The 25,355-nt window shown below is 33.5% G+C and overlaps 1 protein-coding gene across 3 annotated transcripts in view; it reads left to right on the top strand.

Moving 5' to 3' along the window:
• The window catches only part of Cad87A (cadherin 87A), a 111,407-nt gene that overhangs the window by 77,347 nt on the left and 8,705 nt on the right, over window positions 1–25,355 (top strand). For all 3 annotated transcript variants that reach the window (XM_070634248.1, XM_070634246.1, XM_070634247.1), the window contains exons 10-14: window positions 16,638–16,806; window positions 18,998–19,237; window positions 20,878–22,166; window positions 23,133–23,307; window positions 23,633–23,760. In XM_070634248.1, the coding sequence (XP_070490349.1) occupies window positions 16,638–16,806; window positions 18,998–19,237; window positions 20,878–22,166; window positions 23,133–23,307; window positions 23,633–23,760 (2,001 nt within the window). The remainder of the gene's footprint in view (window positions 1–16,637; window positions 16,807–18,997; window positions 19,238–20,877; window positions 22,167–23,132; window positions 23,308–23,632; window positions 23,761–25,355) is intronic.

The following is a 25,355-nucleotide window of genomic DNA, read 5'->3' as shown; positions in this document are numbered from 1 at the left end:
CCGAGCTCAAACAGAGAAGAAACAACAAGAAACTTGAGATGTTTCTTTAAAAATAAATTCAAATTTATTCTTACAAACATTAAACTCCATTAAGCATTCAAGACCTTTCAAAAAAATAAGTTTTTTTTTTTTTTCATTTCTAAATTCACTTTTTTGCTTATTTTTTGTTGCTTTATTTCTGATTCTCACTCCATAATATTGCATAATATTCAAATCGAGTATCTCATCATTGTTCAATTGAATTACTTAATGGAAAAGAAAAAGAGAAGAGCAGGCAATGTGGTTGGGTGTGTGTTTTAAAGCATAATGGCATCATCATCAGCAACATGAGATGTGTAAAGGGGATTCAACAAAGTCAAATAGTAAAAATTTACTTAAATATTATTATGAAGCAGTAACAAGATACTGGAGGAAGGAAAAAATGGGAAGAAATGTTGAAGAGGGATAAGTGAGAAGTTGGATGATTTGAAGTGGATTTTGGTTTGAATGAGTTGAATTGGGTGTGAAGACTGTGGGTAATGTCATTTGATATTAGAGGAAGTTTGGGGATGAAAGCTGGATCTGGATATTAAGTTTGATTGAAATTTCCCGAATTTTTGCTTAAATTTAGCTTTTTGCTGATTAATCCTTAAAGTTTCGATTTATTAAGATTCTGATTCGGTTTGAATTCGACACCGAGGCTGCCTAGTGCTGGATTTTGGATCGACTAACCGATTTGGGCTGCTCTGGCCCAACAAGCTTCAATTAGACGACCTTACGTCTACTTATAAACCTGAAATTTAGAAAAATTGCCATAAAATGTCAACTTCCACTCAAAATTTGCCATCATCTACAATTTCCTCACCTTTCTTCATCCAATCCACCAACAAGACACAATACCTCCAAAATAAAGTAAAAAACATAATCAGTTCAAATGATTACAAAAATAGCTCAAAACAGCCCGTAAAAAAACTTTACTCATTTCTTAACTCGTAAGCAGCTATCAAAAGTTGGATGAAAATAAGCACAATTTTTTTTTACTTAAAAGCATACACAAAACGTAGATGAAAAGTTATTACGGTATACAATGTAAATGCAATAAGGTGGGGAATGTTGAGGAGTGATGTTTTGGATCTAGTAAGTTAGTGCTTGTATTAATGAATATTGTATGAAAGGTTTTAAGTCAATTCCAAACTTTGATGCTGGATCTAAGTTACTTACTTACTTACTTCCATTGTTGGGGCTCATGTGGAACCATTGCCACGCAAAGATAACTTCTAAAGCTGACTCAATCCTTCAAGAACTTCTGTAAGTTCGGAATGTTAAGGACCTATGCTTCCTTTTCTACACATCCAGTCCAGGAATTATGTGATCTTTCATCTGTGCTCAAAATCAGTCTTAAACTAACACAAATTGTGCATATCGGTTAATCGATCAAAAATCCTCCATGAATTTGGCATGGCGCTAGATTTAAACCGAATTTAATACCTTAGTCTTAGTCTCGTCAGTCTGAAACTGAATTTTTGATCGATTAATGCAAATTGTGCTTTTCGGGTGAATTTAATTCAAGCTTAGATTTGAAAATAATAAAAGGCTTTGTTGAGATTCGAACTCTGGATTTTTGAATGAACTTTAAATTCTACAAACTTTAAACACAAATTTACTATCCGAGTTAAAAAATTTCACTTCATCGCAGACATAATAAAAGTTTAATTAGAGTTCGAATAAGCTCAGATGATCTGCTTTTCCTGCATTTTAGATGCACTAACTTACGGTTTTCGATTGTTGTTCGATAGTTCGTCCTAGATTGCAGACTTCTGGTTGTGTCTATTAGCTTATATAAGACTGCATGCTTGAAATTTTGAACGAGCCCAAAGCTTAATTCACATTTCTATTGACCATCATTTATGAACTTCCCCTTCCACCAAAAAAAATATGAAAAAGGCACCACCTCAGTTTTGTAAAGCAAAAATGTTTGCTGATACACACAGAATTATTTTACATAAATTCACATGCAAGATTTATGAAATGTTAAATGTAAATTGAATTCATTCTCAAAACCCGAAAAGAAAGAAAGCAAAAATTCCTCTTTTTCTGTTTACTTTGCGTAAATTGAATTTGATTTCTTGCCTTACAAGGATATACAATCTCTTTTTTTACCCTCAATGCCTGCCAATATACAAATGTGTAAAGTGAGAATATAAAAGAAAAAAGTTAAGATTGTGTTTCAATTCTGAAGTTGCAAAAGAAAGGAAAAAAAACTTTTCTTTTTTCCCTTTTTATTAAATTTCTCATTCAAGTCTATTCAGGAATTGTGCATAATAACACCAACAACAACAAAAGAAGAATTGGCATTGGAAAGTAAAGAGATTGCAAAAGCTTCAAGCACTAAAATAAGAGATTTTAAACGTGATTTTTTAGTAAAATGTAAAAAATTTTATGGTTGCACATTCAATAATCATGTTTTCTTCTTTCATAACGGTGGATGTGGGTGAGGTATTGAATATACTTCTCTTTTTTTGTTGTAGGAAGCTTTTGAAATGTTTTCATTTTTACATTTTTGTTCGCTTTGATGATTTTGATACTCTTGATAGCTTTTTTAACTTCAATCAGTTTCGGAATTTAAGCTCTTCATCAGGAATTTAAATTGCTGATGAAGTTCTTTAAGTTTTTTTTGGTAATTTACTAGATTGATGAAGATTTGAAGCATGGTAATGACTTATTTAGGAGTCAAGGGTTCTCGATATTAAGACTCGCACTCGAGATTCCCACTAACAGGGAAAGACACCGCTTTTAGGTACCGCAGTGGTGTTTCAGATGCATAGTAATGACACTCTTAAGAGTCCAAGGTTCTGGATACCAAGACTTGAACTCGAGATACCCCAAACAGGCAAAGAGACTGATTTTAAGTATCATAGTGGTGTTTGTGTACCATGAAAGCATACTCATTGCCTGTTAAGGCCCAGATCAATATTTGGAGCAATCCTAGAAGAAATTCATACTCATACTCAATAGATGAACACTAGCTGGCGGAGAATTTAAAAATATTGACTCCATAGGTGCGTGAGTCTGGCATGAGACTGAATTTCTTGGAATTTAATCCCAACCCAGAATCATGTCGCCGGATACTTTTTAATTTTTACGCCTTATGCCTTCCGAGAGATGGGATATCTAATGATCCTCCCATGATATCTCGAACTCAGAAGACGCTGTTACGTAACCATCAGCAACCAGACTTATCCGCCATGGTCAACCAGACCAAACTCCAACATCTCAATAATCCACAGCAACAAAACATTATTCAAACCCAAAAAAATCACTTCCACGAAGCTCAATACCCAGAGGTCATTCAAAAACTCAGCCGTCTTTCCAATAAAACAAAATATTTAATTTCCCATCAGCAATGAAATCAAATTTGCACGCGACACCCTCTCCAAACCTCATCAACTTTAACTTCCCATGACAATATTTATCCAGCATAAAAATCAACTCGTAAAGTTCTGCTTCCTCTAATAATTTTCAATGAATCAACAAATTTGTCTCATTTTTCCCCATAAATCTCTATAAATTTTATATTTTACATAAATCATAAAAAAAATTATATTCATTGATCTGATAAGGATATAAGTAAATTCATGCTATCGTAACGAACTTTACTATTTGTTTCTTATCTCAGCAAAATATATACTTTTTTGTCTTGTCTGATGGAAAAAGGGTATAAGAAGAAATTTATTATAAAGAAATTGAAGTTATGAAGATGCAGAGAATTTGGAAGCCAGACATGAGGTAGGATATAGGTGGAATTAACAAGATGTAAAGATATTTTTTTGGGAATTTTCGAGTATTAATGGATGTTTAATAATATTACATACGGTATGCCATTGATGGCATTAGTGGTGAAATGACGTTAGTGACCTAAATGGTAGAGCGTTGGCCAGACGTACCAAAGCTTCTGATTCAATCCTAGGTCATGTCTAATTTTTGAAGCTCCTTTTCCATCTCCCTTTTATAGTTAAGTAGCTTTTATCGTGTGTTTGGTGCAGTTTTTGAGGTCTTTAGCACCTAGTGTGTCTCCATTGCTAAGTAAACAAGGATATACTAGAATGTGTAAGACATGCTTTACGAAATCTTGCCCCCACACGTATTTATGATACACTCGACTGAAAGAATGTCAGCTCAATGTGCACAAAGAGAATTTGTACAAACTAGGTGACAGAGCCAGCCACAGAGTCAGGTGGAAATGGTCTTCTGTTGTAACCTTAGCTCCACAAAGGAGGATGGTTGCAGTATGATACACTCGTGTCTTTGCAACGTGTAGAGTATGGAAGTGAATCGGATCCCACTGCAAAGTGAAATTCTAATGGGTGTGATACAACAGATTCCTAATCGCAGTACCTCCAGCTCATAAGACTGGGCCCTTTAAGCATCGTATACATAAAGAGTGCTACGATACACAGAATGCCTGCCATTAATCTTAATCACATCAACGAAAATCTGCTCCATCTCCAATTCGAGAAACGCGCTAAAAATCAACAAAAAATCAATAAAAAAAATCCACTTAAAAATTTTTTCAGCTCCTTTTATTGTTTAAAAAACGAGAAAGAAAAAGTTAAATTTCACACTTTTTTTCCCCTCTCATTCCTCCCAAAAGAGTACCTTAACGAGCATTCAGCTTCTACAGTTTACTGTATGTATGTCTACACAATAAACAAAAAAAGAGAAATAAGAAGAGGAAAAAAAGCAATTTTAATGAATTTTCATTTTAATTTTCTCTTTAAGCAACAACAAATAGTGAAAAAAAGCAAAACTTTTTCTACCGCTATGCTTGGCAGAATAAGACGAAGAAAAAGCTTTTGCTTAATTTTTTGATGAGGATTTTTTTTTTTTTTTTTGAGTATATCCAAAACTTTTCAAATATCGAGAGGTGCTTCGAGGAACGGAAAAAAATTTTAATTTCTTAAATTTCAACGTCGATTCTTTCATTTTTTGTTGTTGCTTCATGTCAGGCTTTGAAGCAGAAGAAGTGAAACTTTATGTAGTGACGATAAAGACAGCTTTGGAATTATTTTTAGTTTAAATTTTTTACTATTTTTTCTCTCCTTTTTTTTTCATAATGAGTTGAGAAAGCAAGGCAAAAAGATGAAGACGGAGATGAGGAAGAATATGAAATTTTAAGGCTTTGTGTGATTTTAATTAAGGAAGCGAAGAAAGTTATGATTTTTCTTATTATTTTCTTCATTTTGCGATTGAAATTAAGGAAATATGAAGGAAAAAGCTTATGGAAGCAAGTTTGGGGTTTACTATTTGGAATTACTGTAGCGACTATTTGTGTCTTGTTGCTTGTTGCTTGTGTCTTGTTACTTATATCATGTATCTCTTGTGCATTGAGTCTTGCTGCTTGTGTCTTGTGGTCTTGTGTCTTGTATTGTAAGATCTTGTGGTCTTTTATTTTGTGATGTTGTGTCTTGTGTCTTGTTGCTTAAGACTTGTGTCTTTTATCAAATTCTCGACACCAATTAAGCTGTGTGCTTAATTGTACAACTTCTAAGCAAAAAAAAAAAAAAATCCTCAACTTGATTCAGTTTCAATCTGTAAAATTTCATAGTTAGAACAAACCATCCATAGCAACCTCACAATCCCAGTCAGTCAATTCACAGACAACAAAAGACATTTCTCTCATCCTAAAGAATTCCTTCAGAAAAAAAGAGAGAGGAATTTAAAATTGTAATCACGTAGCATCTTTGCTGAAACTATATGAGGAAGCTAGCACAAAAAAAAAGTGCAAGACAAAAGCTGCCATAAAAATACGAGAAATGAACCTGATAAGTCATCACTTGCTAACAATAGATAGGAAGCACAGCAAATGCAGAGAGTGGAATCAATTTTCAATTCCTTTTTTTTATTTTATTTTCAATTTACTTGTTTTCGTTTCGACTGTCTCAAGCATCGATAAATAATCCTTTTTCTTCTTTATCATGTTTTGGTTAGCTGGTTTTTGGGTATGATAAGGAAGGGAGATGAGTGTGGTTGTTTTGCCTCATTTGGGAATTGTTTCGAGTGTGCTGATTATTTTTGAGGTTAAGTTAGTCTATTGTAGTGAGATTGTGAAGTGATTTTGAGGAGATGACAAGCTACACTTGCTGTTGATGACAAAACAGCCATAACACAGTCTAAATCCACAGCTACTCCTCTGCATACCCCCATACCAAATCTAACCTAGACCTCCATCAAATTTTGATGACTTCACATCACATCCTTCTTCGGAATTAGAACCTAATAACAAATATCATGCGGATAAGCTGAACATCTATAAAAAGCGCTTTTATGTCCTCAACCCTCATTTCAAACTGTATAAAATACGCATGCTGAATTTCTCTTTTTTTGCCATTTTTAAGACACAAGACGACTCAATTTAAAGACACAAAATCCCTTTTTCCGTCTTTTTTAATGAAACGCTTCAAAATGTTTCTCTTTTGATCGATTTTTCTTCAGCTTGATGTGCTTGCAACTGCATTAAAATCTTAGAAATGGAAAAAGGGATTAGTTCAAGCGATGGGATTAATTTCTTTTTTTTTCTCTCTCTCTTCATACAATTAAAGGAAGGAACGACTGTGAGTAAATTGAAACTTTTGTGCTGCTTTTATTCTCCTGCTGATGAGATTTTTTTTCTTTTGTAATTTGAGGGATTTACGTTGCTTAGAAGTAGATGAAGGTTTGTCTAGACGCGGGTTATGTAGTTTGTTGGTGCAGTAGAGTGAATTATGGGAGAATAGATCTTGTGCTGATTGAGTTTGATTGAATGTTCTTGGAAAAATCTAATAACTTAAGTAAAACATACAACAGTGGCGTGCCACACAAAAATCATTCAAAGCACAACAGTTGCTTATTATATAGAAAAGTACTTTGAATGTACAACAATTGTGTGGCATATATACTCATTCATAACACAACAGCTGCTCGCCATGTCGACTCATTAATAGCACAACAGTTGCGTATCATATAAAATTCATTTAAAACACATCAGTTGCTTGCCATATAAAATATTATTCAATGCACAACAGTTGTGTGCCATATATACTCATTCAAATCACAACAGTTGCTTGCCATATAAAAATTCTTTCAAAGTACAAGAGTTGCTCGCCATATAAAAACAATTGTAAGCACAACAGTGATCTGCAGTGCAAAAATCATTGAAAACACAACAGTTGCGCAACATATAAGCATGTTTAAGCATTTAATCACATTAATTTGTCAAAAACAATAATGAACAACAAAATACTCAAAACAGCATCAACTCTTACTTTTTAACTCTTAATTTTCACCTTGACTTAAAGACATCAATTCAGACATAAAAAAAATCTCCATCAAGATGCTTAAAAATAAAAATTTCTAAGTAGAATTAGTGGTTCGTTACATTCCCAAATGCGCTTTTTTTATCTAAGATCATTGCCACAACCACAATCCATCTCCTTCCTTTATGTCATCAAAAATGTAGCAACAAAATACACATAAATTCATTAAATTTCACAAAGAAACCTTAAAAAGGGAAGCAAAATGATATTTTTTTTATATTCCATCATTCAAAAATGATGTTGAGGATTAAGTCTGTATTGTTGGCATATATGAGACTTCTTTTTTTTGTGCTTTGTAATCCTTTTTTTAAAAAGTTACATAATTAAATTTCTCAGTAAACACATTTTACTCATGCTTAAGAATCATCACATGAAACTGATGATGACGATGATGATGATGAACTTCTCGTTTCTCATCATCCGCTACACCACAAACTCAATTAAATTACTTGTGTGAAATTATTTGACAATGAATAATGAATGGAAGGGAAAAAGAAAATGGCTTGTGGAAGAAGAAAGTTTTGACGTGGAAATCCATTATCGATGTCTCGACTAATTTATCTCCAAGTGCAAGCACCAACAGACTCACATAAAAAAAAATCATAGATTTAACGAAGAGAATCGTAAATATTTGAGGATGAGAATTATGATTATGAAAGAATGGAATTGAGGAAATTTATTTATAGATGAATCAATAAATTCATAAAGATTTGAAGCGATTTTGCACCTTTTTATGCAATCTTTTGATTTTGGGATGGGGAATGGGATATTTGATTGAATTTTTTTTAGAACAGCTGAATTGGAAGCTTGATTTAAAATTTGTAATTTTTCATATTTCAATATGGAATGCTTGGGGTACATAGTCCAACATCCCCTCCCTGGTGATGCTCATTTTTTGTTAATACTCCTCTGAATAGCATAAGATGGTAAATAGATCCAAAATTCGGCACCGGACCGATGTGAATCTGACTTAGTACCAGATTTAAATCTAATTCGACGCTCTTTTGTTATGCGGAGTGAATCAATTGAGTATTGAGCTATAATACAGAGTTGCCAGCTACGATTTCGATTTACGAGCTACGATACCGAGCTAAGTGCTAGAATCCTTTAAAACTTCAAATCAAGGCTTTATTGTTGTTACTATTATAAGTGTCATTATTGTTTCAATATAACTCTATCAAAAATCAAGCATAGACTTCCTTATAACTTCTATATCATGATAATGTCGTGAGTATGTGCAATATTATTGTCATTTAGACAAGGCTGTACTCAATCAGCGCTTGAATGAGGGATTAGCGTCTGATGAGAATCGAACCAATGTACTCATAAATGGTGAGATATGATCTTATATCTTGTCAGTGGCCTTACAAACCGTCCCCAGAGACTTTACTATTGCTTTGGCAGAATTGTCAACATTTATATAGTTCGATACCCTTGATTTCACTTCAATCATTAAAATTACTTCATTATAGAGTTAGCAGGAATCTTGAAGTTGGACTACAATGGACTTTGAATGATCTTCAAAGTTGAATTCCAGTGAAACTACTTTTTTTGGAGTTTGACTTCACTAGAGTCAGAATTTTATTCAAATCAAAACTCTATTGGAGTCAAGACTCTTTTAGAATCAAGGCTCTATTAGAATCAAGGCTCTATTAGAATAAGGACTCTAATGTAGTCAAGACTATACTGAATTCAAATTCCGTCAAAATCAGACTTCAAACTGCTAGTTTTCTACCAACTCTGCTTGACTTCTACTCATCAACATTTACTTTACAGTAAAAAAAACGTAAATTTCATTTAAAAAATGACACAAAAATTCTTACATCTTAACTCGCGAAACTCCCATACTCGCGTAATATTTATACTGCATCTGAAACAGCTCAAAGCTAAATTTAACAACGTTAAGTTCATTAAACAAAATGAATAGAAGCAAAAAAGCACATAAAAAATGAAAGGAAATTGTGAAAAATGTAAATGAATATCTAACAAATTAAATTTTAATTCTCTTAAAAAATATATATATATATAAAGCATCAACATGCACACAGAGAAGCCTTACAAAAAAGGAGTTGAGATGCTTCACATTGCATTCAAGTGAAATTTTTCTGCTGTTTGCTGAATGAGTAGCAACAACAACAAAAAAGGAACTGAAATGAATAAAATTGTTAACAAGGATAAATTAAAACTGCATGCATAAGTTAAGATCGCACAAACTACAGATGAGAAGTGAACAACAAGAAGCACATTCACTTCCGCTTCCATAAGCGCACACGAGTTGAAAGTTTATGGAAAGCATTTTGACATAAATTAAATAAATGTTCTCATAGATTGTACGACATAAATCATCATCCTCAAGGATGGTTAAGCATCGTCGTGAGATTGTTATGAATATTTTTTTATATCCTCAACATTCTGCTCTACTTACACTTTTTTTTCTTTTGCTTCTTTTGCTTATGTCTAACAAATATACATTATGTCATACCATAAATTACCTTAAAGAAAATTTGTTTCAACATTAGGATAAAAATGGAAGTAATGTGAAAGTTTAAATGTCTTTTTCTTAATGGTCTTATGGTGTTAAATATGGTGATGCGCATTTATGACTACTGATCTGACTGTCTTGAAGTTGTTTTTAAGGGATGCTTTAGTATCCACTCTTAGAAGGGGTGTTTAGGAGTTTTAGGAACTAACTCTTAAGTGAGAGCTCCTTAGGAGCTAGCTTAAGTAGTCTTAGGAGCTAATTCAAGTGTCTGGGAAACGCTGATCTAATTTGTGCTGACCTAATGCCGAGATATCCATGGCATATGGACGATAGACCCTTAAAAATGAACGAAGACTTGATTATGACGAATTTGGAACCCTGGGCCATGTTAGATTAGAGAGGTAGGCTTGATTTTCTTGGGAACTGCTTCAGAAAGTTACATTCTATGACCCACAATTGAGTGTTTACATTGAAGCCTTCAATTCCCGGAAAATTCTATTTTATTGCATCCAATTGATTTTTGGCAAGCTTACCAACTCAATTCCTATGACCAAAAACTTCATATTGCTGCTACATCCATTTCAGTACTCACAACTCCTCCATCCAGCCTTACACACACAAAAAACTTCAAAAAGCATCCACAATAGCAATTTAAATCACATAATTAAAGAGAAACAACAACCAGCAGCAGCAGCCAGCATCCAACATCAGCATAGTTTTCCCACCAGCATAATTCGAATGTAGTTTTCAAAATCTGTCGACATTCTGCTCAAACAATAATTTTAAAACAATTTGCGATGCAAAAAAAAAATTTCTCAACAGACAGACTGTGAGCACAAAACATTCCATCCACATTCGCTAGCTGGAAATGCTATGCATAAAATAAAAAACTTTTTCAGCAAACATAACTCACTTAATTGTTTCACAAGAATGAAAGCTGTTGAGGTAATAAGTTAGTAAAACATGAGTTTTTAAGGTCGTAGATATTTTATCAATACATAATTTATTGGATTTACACTTCATTTAAATGATAATTAACATAAAATATTGAAAAATTTTCAATTCTTGCCGTATAATCGTCATTAGAAAGGAAGCTTATGGCATGGTTCTTCTTTACACTTTGCAAACTAAGTTTTCCCTTCTTGTCGTGTTGTCTCATTGATTGAGAATATTTAAAAAGTAAGGCGAACGAAAGTTTTTCAATCGCGTGAGGATTGGAATTTTTGGATCTGGAAAAATTGATGGATATAAAGCTTTAAGAGAGCATTTTGTGAGGTTTGATCAATGTTGAGCTAAGAGAAAATTGAGAATTTTTAATGAAGGGATTTCGAGTGGGACTGGAACTCACGTCCAATGATTTCCCGTTGCATGTCATAGCTTCTACCACTGAGCTATCGAGGACCTACTCGACTGTGCAAAGTGACATATATAAAGTATACATTTTACTGTATCCCACTTTACTACTGTACTCTCAATGATACACCAATGATAAGGCATTAAAGGAATCCCATTCGAACAATCACATGTCTTGAGAGAGGGGTCGAGGGGAGATCAAGCTCAGGAGGGTGGGTGGAGCCTGAAATATAATTCACGAAAAACCTTGGTAAATTAAAGAATTTTGTCTGAACATCAGGGAGGAACGGGAGGTTGGGTTACACTAACATCACTCCCCACTCAAGTTTGTCATCAAGAACCCCTCTCCAGGTTCAACTTTGTTGTTAAGGACCACTTTCACCCCAAGGACCCAACTCAAATTTGTTGTCCAGAACCCCTCCCCCCAAAATTCCAAAATTCCCTCCTCATACTCAAATTTGCTGTCAAAAACACCTTCACCCACTCAAGTTTGCCATCAAAAACCCCTCTCCCTACCCAAATTTGTCGTCAAAAACCCCTCCCACCGACACTCCAACTCTCATCAAAAAGCTCATCCATATGACTCCACATCAATGAAAAAAAAAAAGTATGACAAAACAGCTTGTAGTCTACGCTTTAATCATCATCCACCCACGCTGACTTTTTTACATCCTTTAATTTCTTCCACTTGCCATGATATAAAAAAATTATAAAAAAATATAATAAGGCAATGAATACACAACAAAAACGACGAAAGAGGTTTGAGGGATAAAACTTTATGAACGATGACAGAATAGAATTAAAGTGGATTAAAAAAACTAAGGCTTGGATGGTGACGGTGGGGGGATGGCAAAAGAAGATGGTGAGATCAAGTAAAACGAAACTTTTTTTCCTTTTTTTTTCAAGCATCTCATCGTGAATTGAAAGCTGCAAAGAGAGAGAAATATATTATACTTCTGTATCTTGATTATCAAAGTTATTATGGATTCCGCTCTTTTTTAAATAAAAAAAAAACTTTAGCGAAGGGATCGCTTGATGTCTCATCCGATGGCCCCTTCTTTTTGCTGTCTCATTTTTACTTTTTTTGAATGAATTTTTTTTTATCGCTGAGATGAGAGCATGAAAAAATATTTTACAAAAAAAAGTTTTGACGGCTCAAATGAATAAACAACAATTTGATAAGAAAAAGAAAGTTAAAGAAAAAGTTAAATTTGACCTGGAAATGAATTTTAAGGGATATTCAAGGGATGGACAATTTAGGTGACAAAGTGACAAAAATGACAAATGCTACATACTTTGTCAATTGCATGGGCAACTTAGTGAACAACTCAGGTGCCATATTTTGTCACTTTTGTCAATTTCGTCACTTGTTTCCTGAGTTGTTCACTCAGTTGAAAAAGTTTGTAGCATTTTTGATTTTTCCCACTTATCACCTGAGTTGTCAGCCTCCCTAGACAATCTATAAGTGGATTCAAGTGGTCATCTAAGGCAAGTTCATCTTAAAGCAATTAAAAGCCTTTATAGAGTAATCGACAAGGATCTTGGTTCAAGTTTAGTTTGGGAAATTCGAAAGTCACAGTTTCGAATATCCTATCATTTCCAAATTTGTGCTTTTTCAGAAGCTTAAATACATTCGACTGCCTTAATGCGACTATTTTAGATGAATTTTGAGCTCTGAGCAAAGAAAAAAGAACAGAAACTGCAAATAAATATAATTGGGAATTTACCAATCAGTCTACATCGTAGAGCCAAGAGAGTTAGACCTTAGAGAATGAGGCAGAGCAACAAAACAGAAACTAGCTGCAATAGCGGGTTTAGCCAGGAACAGAGACCTGTATACCTTTAATAATTTCCTTATGATTCAAAGTGGATCAGTAGAAACTAACCATCAATAAGTCGACTCCTGACCTGATGTAACGCCCATACACAGATTATAGTGCTTGTAAGCTCAAATAACTCAAATAACTGGAGTGGCTTTAAGTTCAAGCAACAAGCGTCATAAAATCGATTCTTACTTTCTATCTACTCTACCATTGATTTGATATAACAGCCTATTTTACATTTAATTTCTGCTCAAATAAAGTCTCAACAATTATTTTCATAAAGTTAACCACACCTTGACACTCCAAAAGCACAAAACACAACCATCGTGATTATTTCCATTCTCTTGATTATATCTCCGCGGAAGACACACACACAAAAAACCAAGGAAATAATTTTTATTTTATCTCTTCCATTTTTAAAGTACAGAACAGCAACAAAAAATAAAAATTGTTGTGTCACCTGAAAAAATTAAAATATTTCTCAAAACGTCAAGCATAAAATGAACTTTCTCGTATAATATTTGTTTATGTCCTGTACTAGCGTCAGTCTTATGGAAAAAAATAAAAAATTTCTCTTTTTTTTCCTATTTATTTATATACTTTTTTATGTCTTCTTCCTCATCGTCGGAGAGAGCAAAAAAAAAAAGTTTAATTAAAATTGAATGTTTTTAGAGACAAGAATCCCCTGAAATTCGAGCTGAGGAGCTAGTCATGCGATGAGTTGAATAATTTTGCTGTTGGTTCTACTTTTTTTGATTGAAAAATGCAGTTTGTTTTAATGAGGAAAAAAAATATAAAAAGCTTTTTTGTGGAAATGGAAAGTTTAGTCTTAAATTAATTGGAATTGGAAACTTGCATTGGAAGTTTAAGTTTGTGGATGAATTTGTGTAGAGAGCTTGAAATTGATATTGATCGTGGTTCTCTTATGTGGTTTCAAAGTTATAGGAGGAATAAGAGGAGGAGGGGAGAAGAGAGTGTCCACTTCCGATCAACAGCCATGCCAACAATCCCTAATAGCCAAAAGCTGTACACTAAAGTGTACTACTTACTACTTCCTTGGCAGGGGCGCTCGAGAAGACAGCTCTATCCTTCGAAAAGAGTAGACGACTAACGAGTAGCACTAAAGAGTAGAAGAGCTGAAAATAATGCTGACAAGCATACTTAGAACATGCTCTTTGATTGTTTGGATATGTAATCAAAACCAGCAAGCTTCTTCTAGCCATTCACTTCCAAAAACCAAGACAAGTCCACCAAGCAGCTGTTTGAAGCCACTACAGTCAAACAAACAGTTTGATTTGAACAAAGTAGAATTTAATTAGCAGTAGCAGCTGTTTTGCAGTCATTAAACCAACAAAAGTCTGACTGGCAGTAACAACCACTTGAGATTCATTTGACAACTATTTGAAACATACTGCTACCAAGTTCATTATAATTTAATTAAATCTAGAAGTCCCGGAAAGCACAAATTGGTTAATCGATCAAAAATTCGACTGCAGGCAGGCGAGATTAAGACATGATGTCTGAATTTGGCTTAAATCCGACACCATGCTAGTGTCACGAAAGGCTGGACTTGTTAACCAACTTGTGCTATTCAGTAGTGTCTACTTAGTAGTGAATGTTGTCTAACCTTTGTCAAAATGACTTCACATGTTTATCCATGATTATATTCATGCTTACTTACTTACTTCGCAGGCTTTACAGATCAATTGTGATCCATGGAACTGCCGCCCAAAACTGGTTTTATCACTGACTTCCGTTTACCAATTTCTTATATTAAATGCAATACTGTCTCTGTCAGTACCTTCCTTTCATGAATTCTTTGAACATCCTCGTGATCTTTTACTTACTTACTTACTTTGCTGGCCGTACAGATCAAGTGTGATCCATGGCCTCCCTCAGTCGGCTCCTGAAGCTGACTTTATCGCTTGCTACCGCTTGCCAATTACCAATTCCATGTTGTGATCTTATACCATCTACAAATTCAGATTCTATTCATGTTGTATGCTTCTTAAATGCAGCTTTAGAAGCTACTAATCGGGACAGTATGTTCAATACTAAAACAAACTTTATAAATAAAAGAAATTCACCAAACACTCACGTGTGCTTCCACACAAAAACTTATAAATTATATCCCCCAGCTGCCACCACCCCAAAATTAAATCCAAACACATCTCCCCTAAAATCCACTAAAAGCATCCTCAATTTTTATATTTATTTTTTTTCAAAAAAACAGAAAATTCAATTTAGCTCCAAAAACTTTCCCAATAAACTCGTTTGTTTATTGAAGCATAGCAATAAAAAAAATACCTACCTTAATTTTTATTTTGGAATTTACTCTATCTCTCAATGAGCGGCACATAACCTCAAAATAAAAAAAAAATTTAATTTTCAACGGAAAAAAGCTTTATTTCATTTTTACTACTTGACTGAGTTAAGAGAACCAAATTAAAATTCTCAGCCGTATCATGATGATTTTGTTCTGTGTGTGTACACAAAATAATAGAAAGGAACAACAGAGAAACGTACATTAAATGAGTAAGGAGTGGGAGAATTAACAAAAAAAAAATTAAAATTAAAACATGGGATCACATCCGACAGAGTCAGGATAAATAAAGGAAGGAAACGATCCATTCAATTAAACCGGATAGTAGATAAGAAAAATTTCTGTGCTTTCGGTACTACTCAATTTATTTGCGTTGCGGGACATATGCCGCTTATGGTATAGATACTGTGTGTACGAAATAAAAAGCACAGGAAGTATGGATGATGTGATGATTGTGATGTAATGCGCATAATGTGATGAAATGATTTTTGAAGATGTGGATGGGGAATTTTTGAGATTTTTAAGGTTTTTGTAACGAATTTTCGAAATTGAATTTTGTAACGACCTTTTTGGATTTGAATTTTTAACGAAATCTTTGAACTATATTGTTTTAACAAACTTTTTGGAGTTTTGAATGTTTCAACGAACTTTTTGAAATTTTGAATGTTTCAACGAACTTTTTGGAGTTTTGAATGTTTCAACGAGCTTTTTGAATTTTGAATGTTTCAACGAACCTTTTGGAATTTTGAATGTTTTAACGAAGTTTTTGGAGTTTTGAATGTTTTAACGAAGTTTTTGGAGTTTGAATGTTTTAACAAACTTTTTGGAGTTTTGAATGTTTTGACGAACTTATTGAATTTCAATGTTTTAACGAACTTTTTGAATTTTGAATCTTTCAACGAAACTTTTGGAATTTTGAATGTTTTAACGAATTTTTTGGAGTTTTCAATGTTTTAACGAACTTTTTTCAATGTTTTTAGCTGAATTTGAATTTTTGGAATTTGCTTTTTTGAGAATTTTCACTTCAAAATTCGAATTTCTTCAAATCCTTCCAATCTGACAACACAACCCCATTTCCTCCACAAAATACAGCACCAACCGAATTTCCTCTCAGTCTCTGTTGTCGTTTTTATTTTGTTTAAATTCAATTAATTTTCTCCTCGGAAAATTTTCAGAGGTTTTTTGCCTTGATATAGTCACACAACATTGCTTTAATGTTCTAATTTAAATTGATATTTGACTACGTCTGTAGCTACACATCTACCCGAAGAAGGCACAAAAAAAAGCACTAAATTCATTATCTCATTCTCTTAATGTCTTTCCAGGTCTTTCAATCGCCAACATTTAATTTTGATGTGATGGAGGAGCAACCAGTTAACACAATTTTGGCAACACTACACGCAACAGATGCTGACTCTACAATATCTGAATATCAATTAATTGATGGCAGTGGCGATAATGGAAATGAATATTTCGAAATCAATAATGTTACTGGTAAACAAAAGCATTCATTTTATTTCATTTATTTATGTGTTTTTCTCTATGTTTCACTGCTCCCATATAATACCGTACAATGCAAAAAAAAATAAAAATTGGGGAGAAATAAAGTTTTCATTGTATTCGCACAGTATAAATAAAATATTGGAAAAAAGGACGATAGTGGATTGTTGATAAGAGATGAGAAATTGACGCATTTAAATGTGGAAAAATGGAAATATTTTTGTGGGAAAATTATGAATTTTGTCTTTAGAAATTTGAATTTTTAACGAACTTTTAGAATTTTGAAATTTTTAACGAACTTCAAAATTTTGATTCATTACCGAACTTGAGAATTTTGAAATTTTTAACAAACTTTAGAATTTTGAATTTTTTTAACGAACTTCAGAATTTTGAAATTTTGAATTTTTATACGAATTTTTGAATTATGAATTTTTTGACTGACTTTACAATTTTGAAAAATTTAACGAATTTTAGAATTTTAAAATTTTAAACGAACTTTTGAATCTTGAAATTTTTAATAAACTTTAAAAATTTGAAAATCTTAACGAATTTCAAAATTTTGAATTTTAAATTGATTTTTGAATTTTGACATTTTTAACAATTTTTTGAATTTTGAAATTTTTAACGGTTTTTAGAGTTTTAAATTGAATGGAATTTTGAATTTTAACGAATTTTTTGACTTTATTACTTATTATTTCATCATACCGGTCACCACTGGCCACTTAGCCAATTGAATCTTATAAATAAGTTCATCCCCCACCAAACCATGCTAAATCCGAAAATAATAGTATGAAATTTCAACTAAAAATAAAAAACAAAAAAATATATAAATAAAATATTCGAGAGGTAAAATAAATATGCATCGACATGGCAATAAATTTACTTTAGCAACCAATTTTCCGTCCAGCAATTAAACAATCGCAAATGGATGCAAAAAAAAGTAAATTTTTCATTTTCTGATAATTTGTCCAAAAAATAAAAAAAAAAGCAGCAGCACAAATGCTTATCTATCTATTTCCATATTCTACATATTAAATGAAAATGAGATGACGACTCATTTGGCATTTTTAATGAGGCGACTGGCAGTTAATGCTTCATGATGTGTTGTATGACTTAATCGACCCTTTGAAATATGGGACATTGAACGATGCGATGCTCTCTTTTTTTTGTATTGTTGATGGACTGAAGGGATGCAGAAGGGATTTGGTGAGAGTTCATTGTGCTGAATTTGAAGGAATTGAGGTAAATTTTTTGAAAAATCTTTTGGAAAATTGTGGAATTTTGAATTTTTTGATGTTTAGCTCGAAGGTATCCAATAGAACGACTGAAACCGAACACAGCATGCGGTTTATGGTGTTTTCAAAAAATTTAGTCGTCACACTAGTGTGACGCATGTTGCTCATCAATGGTTCAAGTACAGTAGTTGGCAACCTGTGTGCCGCGAAACATCTTGATCGTAAATTTCCGAACTCGGCATACGGTTCATGACATTTCCAAGTGTGACGCGACACACAGATTGTCAACTACTGCACTAGAACCATTGATAAGCAACCTGTGTATCACGACACATTAATGTGCCACCTAAAACTTTTGAAAATGCCATGAGTCGTGTCTGGTATTGATATAAGTCGGGTGCAGCTTCATTCGTGGCTTACCACCAAGGTGTGCCGTAAAGAATTGAAGGTTGTCCACCAGTACACTTGATTACACTATTTAATGCTTCTTGAGAATCATGTGCATTATTTAATGACAAAACTAGCCATTTACTCCTTTGACGCTTCTGCCATGCTTCTTGGGTTAGGGATAGAAGGCCGAACCCCAAAATCTCTCTTGATACCAACCACATCCCCCTAAATACGCTTCTGAAGTTGTCCCTATGTACATGACCAAATGTTGACCCCTAATGTTCAAATAATAAGCAAAAAATCCATAAAATCATCTCCAGTCCGCAATAAATATTCAAAATACTCTTCCCCCTCTACATCTGCGTATATCAGTCCACCCTCGTCTCCAAAATATAAATAAAAATGCGACGAGCAGTAAGACAACGACAGAGAAAAAACCGGAAGTAAGAAGACAAAAAAAAAAACATTACATTATGGCCATCCCGTGACAAAGTCTTAAGTCACGTTATTTATATTAATGATAATCATATTCAATTTTCTCTCTGTCTCTCATAAAATAGGTCTCATTCGTACCAAATCACGTATTGATTACGAGAATGTAAAGCTGATAAAATTTAATGTGACGGTAACGGATACAGGCGTTCCACAATTAACATCAACTGCTCAAATTTTCGTCAATGTCATAAATATTAATGACAATACACCACAATTCAATGAGACCGAATATCAACTGAATGTAAATGAAAATGCTATAAAAGGCACATCTATTGGTTTTGTGCATGCACATGATGCAGATGAAGGTAATTATGAATGAGTATTATTTATAAAAAAAAACTGAATCCTCGACTCAATTCACATGAATTAATAGCATGTCGGAATTGTGTGAATGTTGGATATATGGAATAACGTCTATGGGATGTTCATAATTTCTCCATAAAAATAATGCATCATACATATGATGACCACTTTTTTTTTTGTTCTATTATGCCATATGCTACTAATAGCCTTTAACTATGAATATGCTTTATACATAAAATGGCAATTTCATAGATTGCCACAAAAAGTGGATAGACTCTCTTTTTTTGTGTTGTTGTGTTCATTGAGTCATTTTTATCCTGTTTCCTACCTTTTTACAATTTTTTTTTCTTTTTTCGTCTATATGCCCAATGGTGAAGCTTTTTGTACACACATGAGTGCATTTCTAAAAAAAATGTTTAAGTAATGGATTTTGAGTGGAATTCTTGTTGTTGAGCGCAATACAATGGTGACCATGTCAAATTGGAAGGGTTTTGAAAATAATAGCATTGATTGCATTGATAGACATAAGCATATAACTACACCTGAGTTTGGTTAGCACACTGCTCCCAACAGTGGTTCTTGATTTTCTCATTTTGCGACAGAGTTAAATCATTTTTGTCTACTTGAAGAATTTAGAGAAAAGATTCAAAACTTCAAGCATATTAAGCTATATTTTGTGGCTCCACAAATTTAAGCCGTCTCCATGGAGAAGCCAAATGACCCCCAAACACCATAGTATGACAAACTTAATTTTTTTTCGTAAAAATGGATCAAAAACATCCGTCAAATTGCCCTCAGGGTATCTTCAAATTTAAATATCAACAAGGTGACCTATTAGCGCCCAAATGACTTCATTGTGCTGATTGAGACCATAGAAACTGAAGTTTGTATTTGGTATTGACACATGTGCCCTCCTACTTCATTTTTGTCGCTAGAAGATCTCTAAATGCACTCCTGTTTCACGTCGAGGCTTTCACGATGTCTTTCACGTTGTATGCAAATTTACGGAAATTTTTACTCTCATCTCGAGAACCGTCATTCTTGCGGGATCAGGAAATCCTTAAACTCAACTTATATTAGTGTTTACAGCAGCAATATGTCAAGTTTCCTAATAGACAAAAAGTATTGCTTGCATGGTACACAAATACCACTTGGGAACCATAAACGGTATCTTTGCCTGTTAGAGATTAGTTTCAGGTACATACTGATTATATTTAACATCATCCTGACATAGACGTTCAACCTAATTTTTCATTCGACTAAGCATTCAAAAATATACAGCCCCTTCCTTTAATTTCGCAGAAATTAAGATTAAATTTGACTCAAATACCAACAAAACCAAAACCTTTTCACATCCTTCAATAGAAATTTCCTTTTGAAAGTCATTTGGATTATTAATTCCATCACTGTGTTGACGAATTTATCTTATTTTCCCAGAATCCTATCAAACTTCCATTCAATATGGCCACATTGACACTCAAAGGATGGAATAAACATTTTCACAAAAAAAATGCCTGTAAATCCTCAATCAATATCATCGCAATCGGAATGATATTTGTTCCAACCTCTCAAATATTCAAATGTTATTTTGAAAAGGTTCTAAATTGCATTTTCATTCCTTTTTTTTATTAAAAAAATCTAGGTGAATTTGGCGTCCTAAAATACGCATTGATTGGTGAACAAAGTCAACATTTTGAGATTGATGAGAATACGGGTGAAATATTTGTGGCAAATACGACAGCATTGGATAGAGAGAAGCAATCGGAGATTATGTTGTCAGTTGTGGCAATTGACCAAGGTCTACCAATTGATGAACGACGATCGACAACATCAAATGTAAATATAAAAGTATGGGATGAGAATGATGAATCGCCGACATTTAGACAGCATAGCTATTATGCTAGTATTGCTGAAAATCTTCAACTAAATCCACCTGCCACAATATTACAAGTTCAAGCTGATGACAAGGATGAAGATGAAGCTGGTACTGTTAAATATACAATATTATCGGGTAATGATGACAATTCATTTATGCTTGATGCAAATTCAGGCATTTTATATCCAGCGACATCATTAATGGGACGTAAAGGTCAATATAAGATAAAAGTTGAAGCACGTGATGGTGTGGGTTTTGGTCCACATACAGATATAGCTGAAATAATTATTGATGTAATTGAAGTGAATCAACATCGACCAATGTTCATTATGCCAGCATTATCGAATGCAACGGTTGAAATACAAGAGAGTTTAGCCATTAAAGACTATTTAGTGTTAACGGTAAAAGCAGAGGATCCAGATAATGGCGATAATGGTAAAATCTCATACCATCTACAAGTAAACAATGAGAATGTACAAGAGACAGACACATTTGAAATCAACTCTATAAATGGTGAATTGAGGTTGAGGAAGCAATTGAATAAAAAAGAATTGTCACGATATGAAATAATTCTCGTTGCACGAGATCATGGTATACCAACAAATTTTCAACAATTGAGATTCCTTACAATACTTCTCGTCGATAACAATGAAGGCAATCCTGAATTCCCGGATGCAAGCAACCCATACAAATTTTATGTAACGGAAAATGGTGAACGTGATGAGCGTATTGGTAAAATTCAGGCAATTGTACACGATTCAGGACGGGAGAAGGAAAACCATGCAATTTATTATTATATTTTGCTTGGCAATGACGATGGTGCTTTTTATATCGACAAAATTACCGGCGATGTCTTTACGAATAAATCATTAGATCGTGAAATGGTCGATATGTATGTGCTATATGTTCTCGCAAGTAAAAAGTCTGACTTACATATCAGCGACACTGAGCAAATGTTTTTATCAACTGAAAATCTTGAACGTAATAGCACAGTGGCTAAAGTTTGGATTCACGTACTTGACGTTAATGACTGTGCACCTGAATTTGCTCAAAATGTGAGTGCCTTTTTTTTTGTGTGTTCATAAAATTTTATGTGAGATTCAAGGGATTGGAATTTGTTGTTTTTATGGATGTTTTAATGTCCAATTAGTAAGTTGAGTGTATAGACATGAGAGTGTATGGACATATGGAAGTATCGAGCGATATATGAGAAAGGTTGATAGTTGCTAACGATGTTGAGTATTATATGAATGACACAAGTTGGGTAATCGATTCAAAATACTGCAGCAGGGTGATGTGTCTATGGTATTATGCCAAATTTCATCGAATCTGACTTGAAGCCAATGCCACGCTAGTTTGGAGCTGGTTTTTTGATATACCCTTACACCTACACCTTTCCCTACACCTGCCACTACCCCTACACCTCCTTCTATCCCTACACCTCCCTCTCCCCCTACACTTACCTTTATCCTTACACCTGCCTCTACCCCAACACTTCTATTTCTACCCAACACACCTGCCTCTATTTTTACACCTTCCTTTACCCCTATACCCCTATATCTACCACTTCCTCTACTCCTATCCTCTACGCCAACTCCTGTCTCTACCCCTACACCTATCTCTGGCCAAGACACTCATACACCAACTCTACACCCATATTTGACCGTATCCTAAGGTATATCCTAGGATATGCACCAAGTGTGGGTGTACGGATAGGTATAGAAGTATACTTTGGATTGAAATAGATGCACGGATAGCTGTAAACCAAGAAACCAGCCCGTAGAGCCGCATATTCATCCATTTCTACGCCATATGCCTTCCGGGTCAGTTATCAACACAACATTGCATCTACTTAATGAAAATCGTATATAATTAGCAATTTGAAGCAATTCCAACCTCTCGAATCTCTCACTCTCCACTACCCAATAATCTCTTAAGCCTTCAATAATGCATTTCCCGTATATTTTTAATTTTTTTTTTTTTTTTATTTTTCTCTCATTCCTTATCACAACACAAACCAGATATATTATGCTGGAGTTAACAAAAAGTCGGGAATGAATGAGCTAATTGCCATAATTAATGCAACAGATAAAGACTTTGGAGTGAATGCAAGCATTGAATATCTAATTGCCGCATCGCATTTGTATAAATTTGGGGCATCGAAATCAACAGGCAACATTGTTCCATCGCCATTCTGTGAGTTCCTAGCTATTTTTTATTGTTCTCTATTGTTTTGAATTTTTTTTATTTTATTTTCTTGTTGCTTGACTCTTTTCATTATGTTCATAACATGGATGACTGAATGGAAGCGTTGTTGAGATTTTTTAAGGTTATGAAAATCATCATGAATTGAGTGCTGTAGATGCTTTTTTTGAATTGTAGACGAATAAGTCTCTGAACTCAAATTCTAAACGCCCCCTAAACATCCATGTTTCATGATGGAAATGAGGAAGCAAAAGCACTTTTTTGTGTCTGTCCTTTTGTTACCAATTTTTTTGTCATTTTCTTTCTCACACAACAGCAATTTCACAAGATGGAAGATTAACAACAAATGCATATATGGCTGAATACAACCAGGATAGATTTGAATTAGATATTCAAGCTAAAGAAGTGCAACCACCTGAAAGAATTGCAGTGGCAAAAGTTTTTGTAAGTATCAAGTCATTTAGAACATTTTTTTTTTTGCTGCTGCTGCTCTATTTTACTTTTTCGTAGATGTAGGTATTCCCATATTCCCTTTGATAAAACATGCATGTTTATGCATTTGTAACGAAAAAGGGAAAATGGAAAAATATTTGAGGATGAAAAAAAAGAAGTCTTTTGAAAAATTGAACATGTAAACTAGTCTATGAATATGGAATGTATGTAGATGAAGGTAGAGTGGCTAGATGATTGTTACTTTGAGGAATTGGTTGGTATTTCAATAACTGGATCAATCAGGATTATCAATAGGATTACAAATTGTCAATTTTTGTTCAATTTTCCAACAATTTTCTAATTTTTTTCAAAGTTATCATGTCAATTTCAATAAAATCACATTCAAATAGACATAATTTGAATTATTCGCACAACACATCTTGCAAATTGTTCTAGTGACTCTCTAGAGTGATATTTTACATTATTAAAGTCAATAACAAACAGCCATAAGACAGGAAATTAAATATTCTTTAATGATTTGTTTACATTCTCACCTGCGAATTTTCTTTTTGATTTTTGGCTCAATATTACATTTATTCCTCGTTTGAATAGTCAAAAACTATTTAGAATGCGTGAGCATGCAGTTATCAATCACATTTGATCAACAATTTAGCATAATTACTCCAAAAATTACAAATTTTAAGTTTCCATTTATTTGAAAATTCAGAAAAAATACGAGAAAATTCAAATTTTTGACAGTTAATTCCCCACTTCACATTTCTTGATGTCTTAAATTGTTAAAAATTCAAAACATAAATGCATTTCCAACAAAATCCCTAACAGGCTAAGGGCATGCATTCCTGATACTGAAAGACCACCAGCTGCACCTAAAAGCGGTATTTTTACCTGTTAAGGAATGTTTCGAACTTACATAGAAAGTCAGTCTACCTTATAAAATCTCTCAAATTCGACCCAATCTAGCCACCCAATCCATACCATACAGTAAAAAATTGAACTCCAATTTTTCAGTAGAAATGATATGTTGTGTATTCAAAAAATATACATATTCTCGTACCAAAAGGGAAGCTTTATGTCAATTTTTCATTACTTTTTGAGGTGAGCTTTGTGACTTGTAAAATAGTATATAAAAAAAAAGTTTCTCATAAATAAAGCTACTGCATATGCATCAAGAGAATTATTTTCATGAAATTTAAGCAAAAGAATGGATTTGAATGTTAGAAAATTCCTTTACATTGCTCCTCTTTTGAGTATACCAGGAAGTAAATTATTGAAATTTTTTTGTACAGTTTACTCTCAATAAATTCTGTACATTTTAATCCAACCGGAAATACTATAAAAAGTCATCGTACATGAATGATCAAAGGAAATTTTTTTATTTGTAAGCTAAGAGTCACAAGAGTGTGGAGATAGATGATATTGCCTTTGGGGGGATTAGAATGCTTATTATTAGGATGAATACTTGAGGTTGTACTAAGAAATTTAACGTGATTGGGATGGGAAATGTTGAAAAGTCAAAGAAAAGCTTTTGTGCCTTAGAATTCAATTGCAATAGAACTATTATTGCTATAGATTGAATGAAATCCTTT

Source organism: Chironomus tepperi, unplaced genomic scaffold, assembly GCF_022539635.2.
Source record: "Chironomus tepperi strain 1889 unplaced genomic scaffold, CSIRO-AGI_Ctep_v1 contig_85, whole genome shotgun sequence".
Classification (NCBI taxonomy): domain Eukaryota; kingdom Metazoa; phylum Arthropoda; class Insecta; order Diptera; family Chironomidae; genus Chironomus; species Chironomus tepperi.
This window is presented reverse-complemented; position numbering and strand designations above follow the sequence as displayed.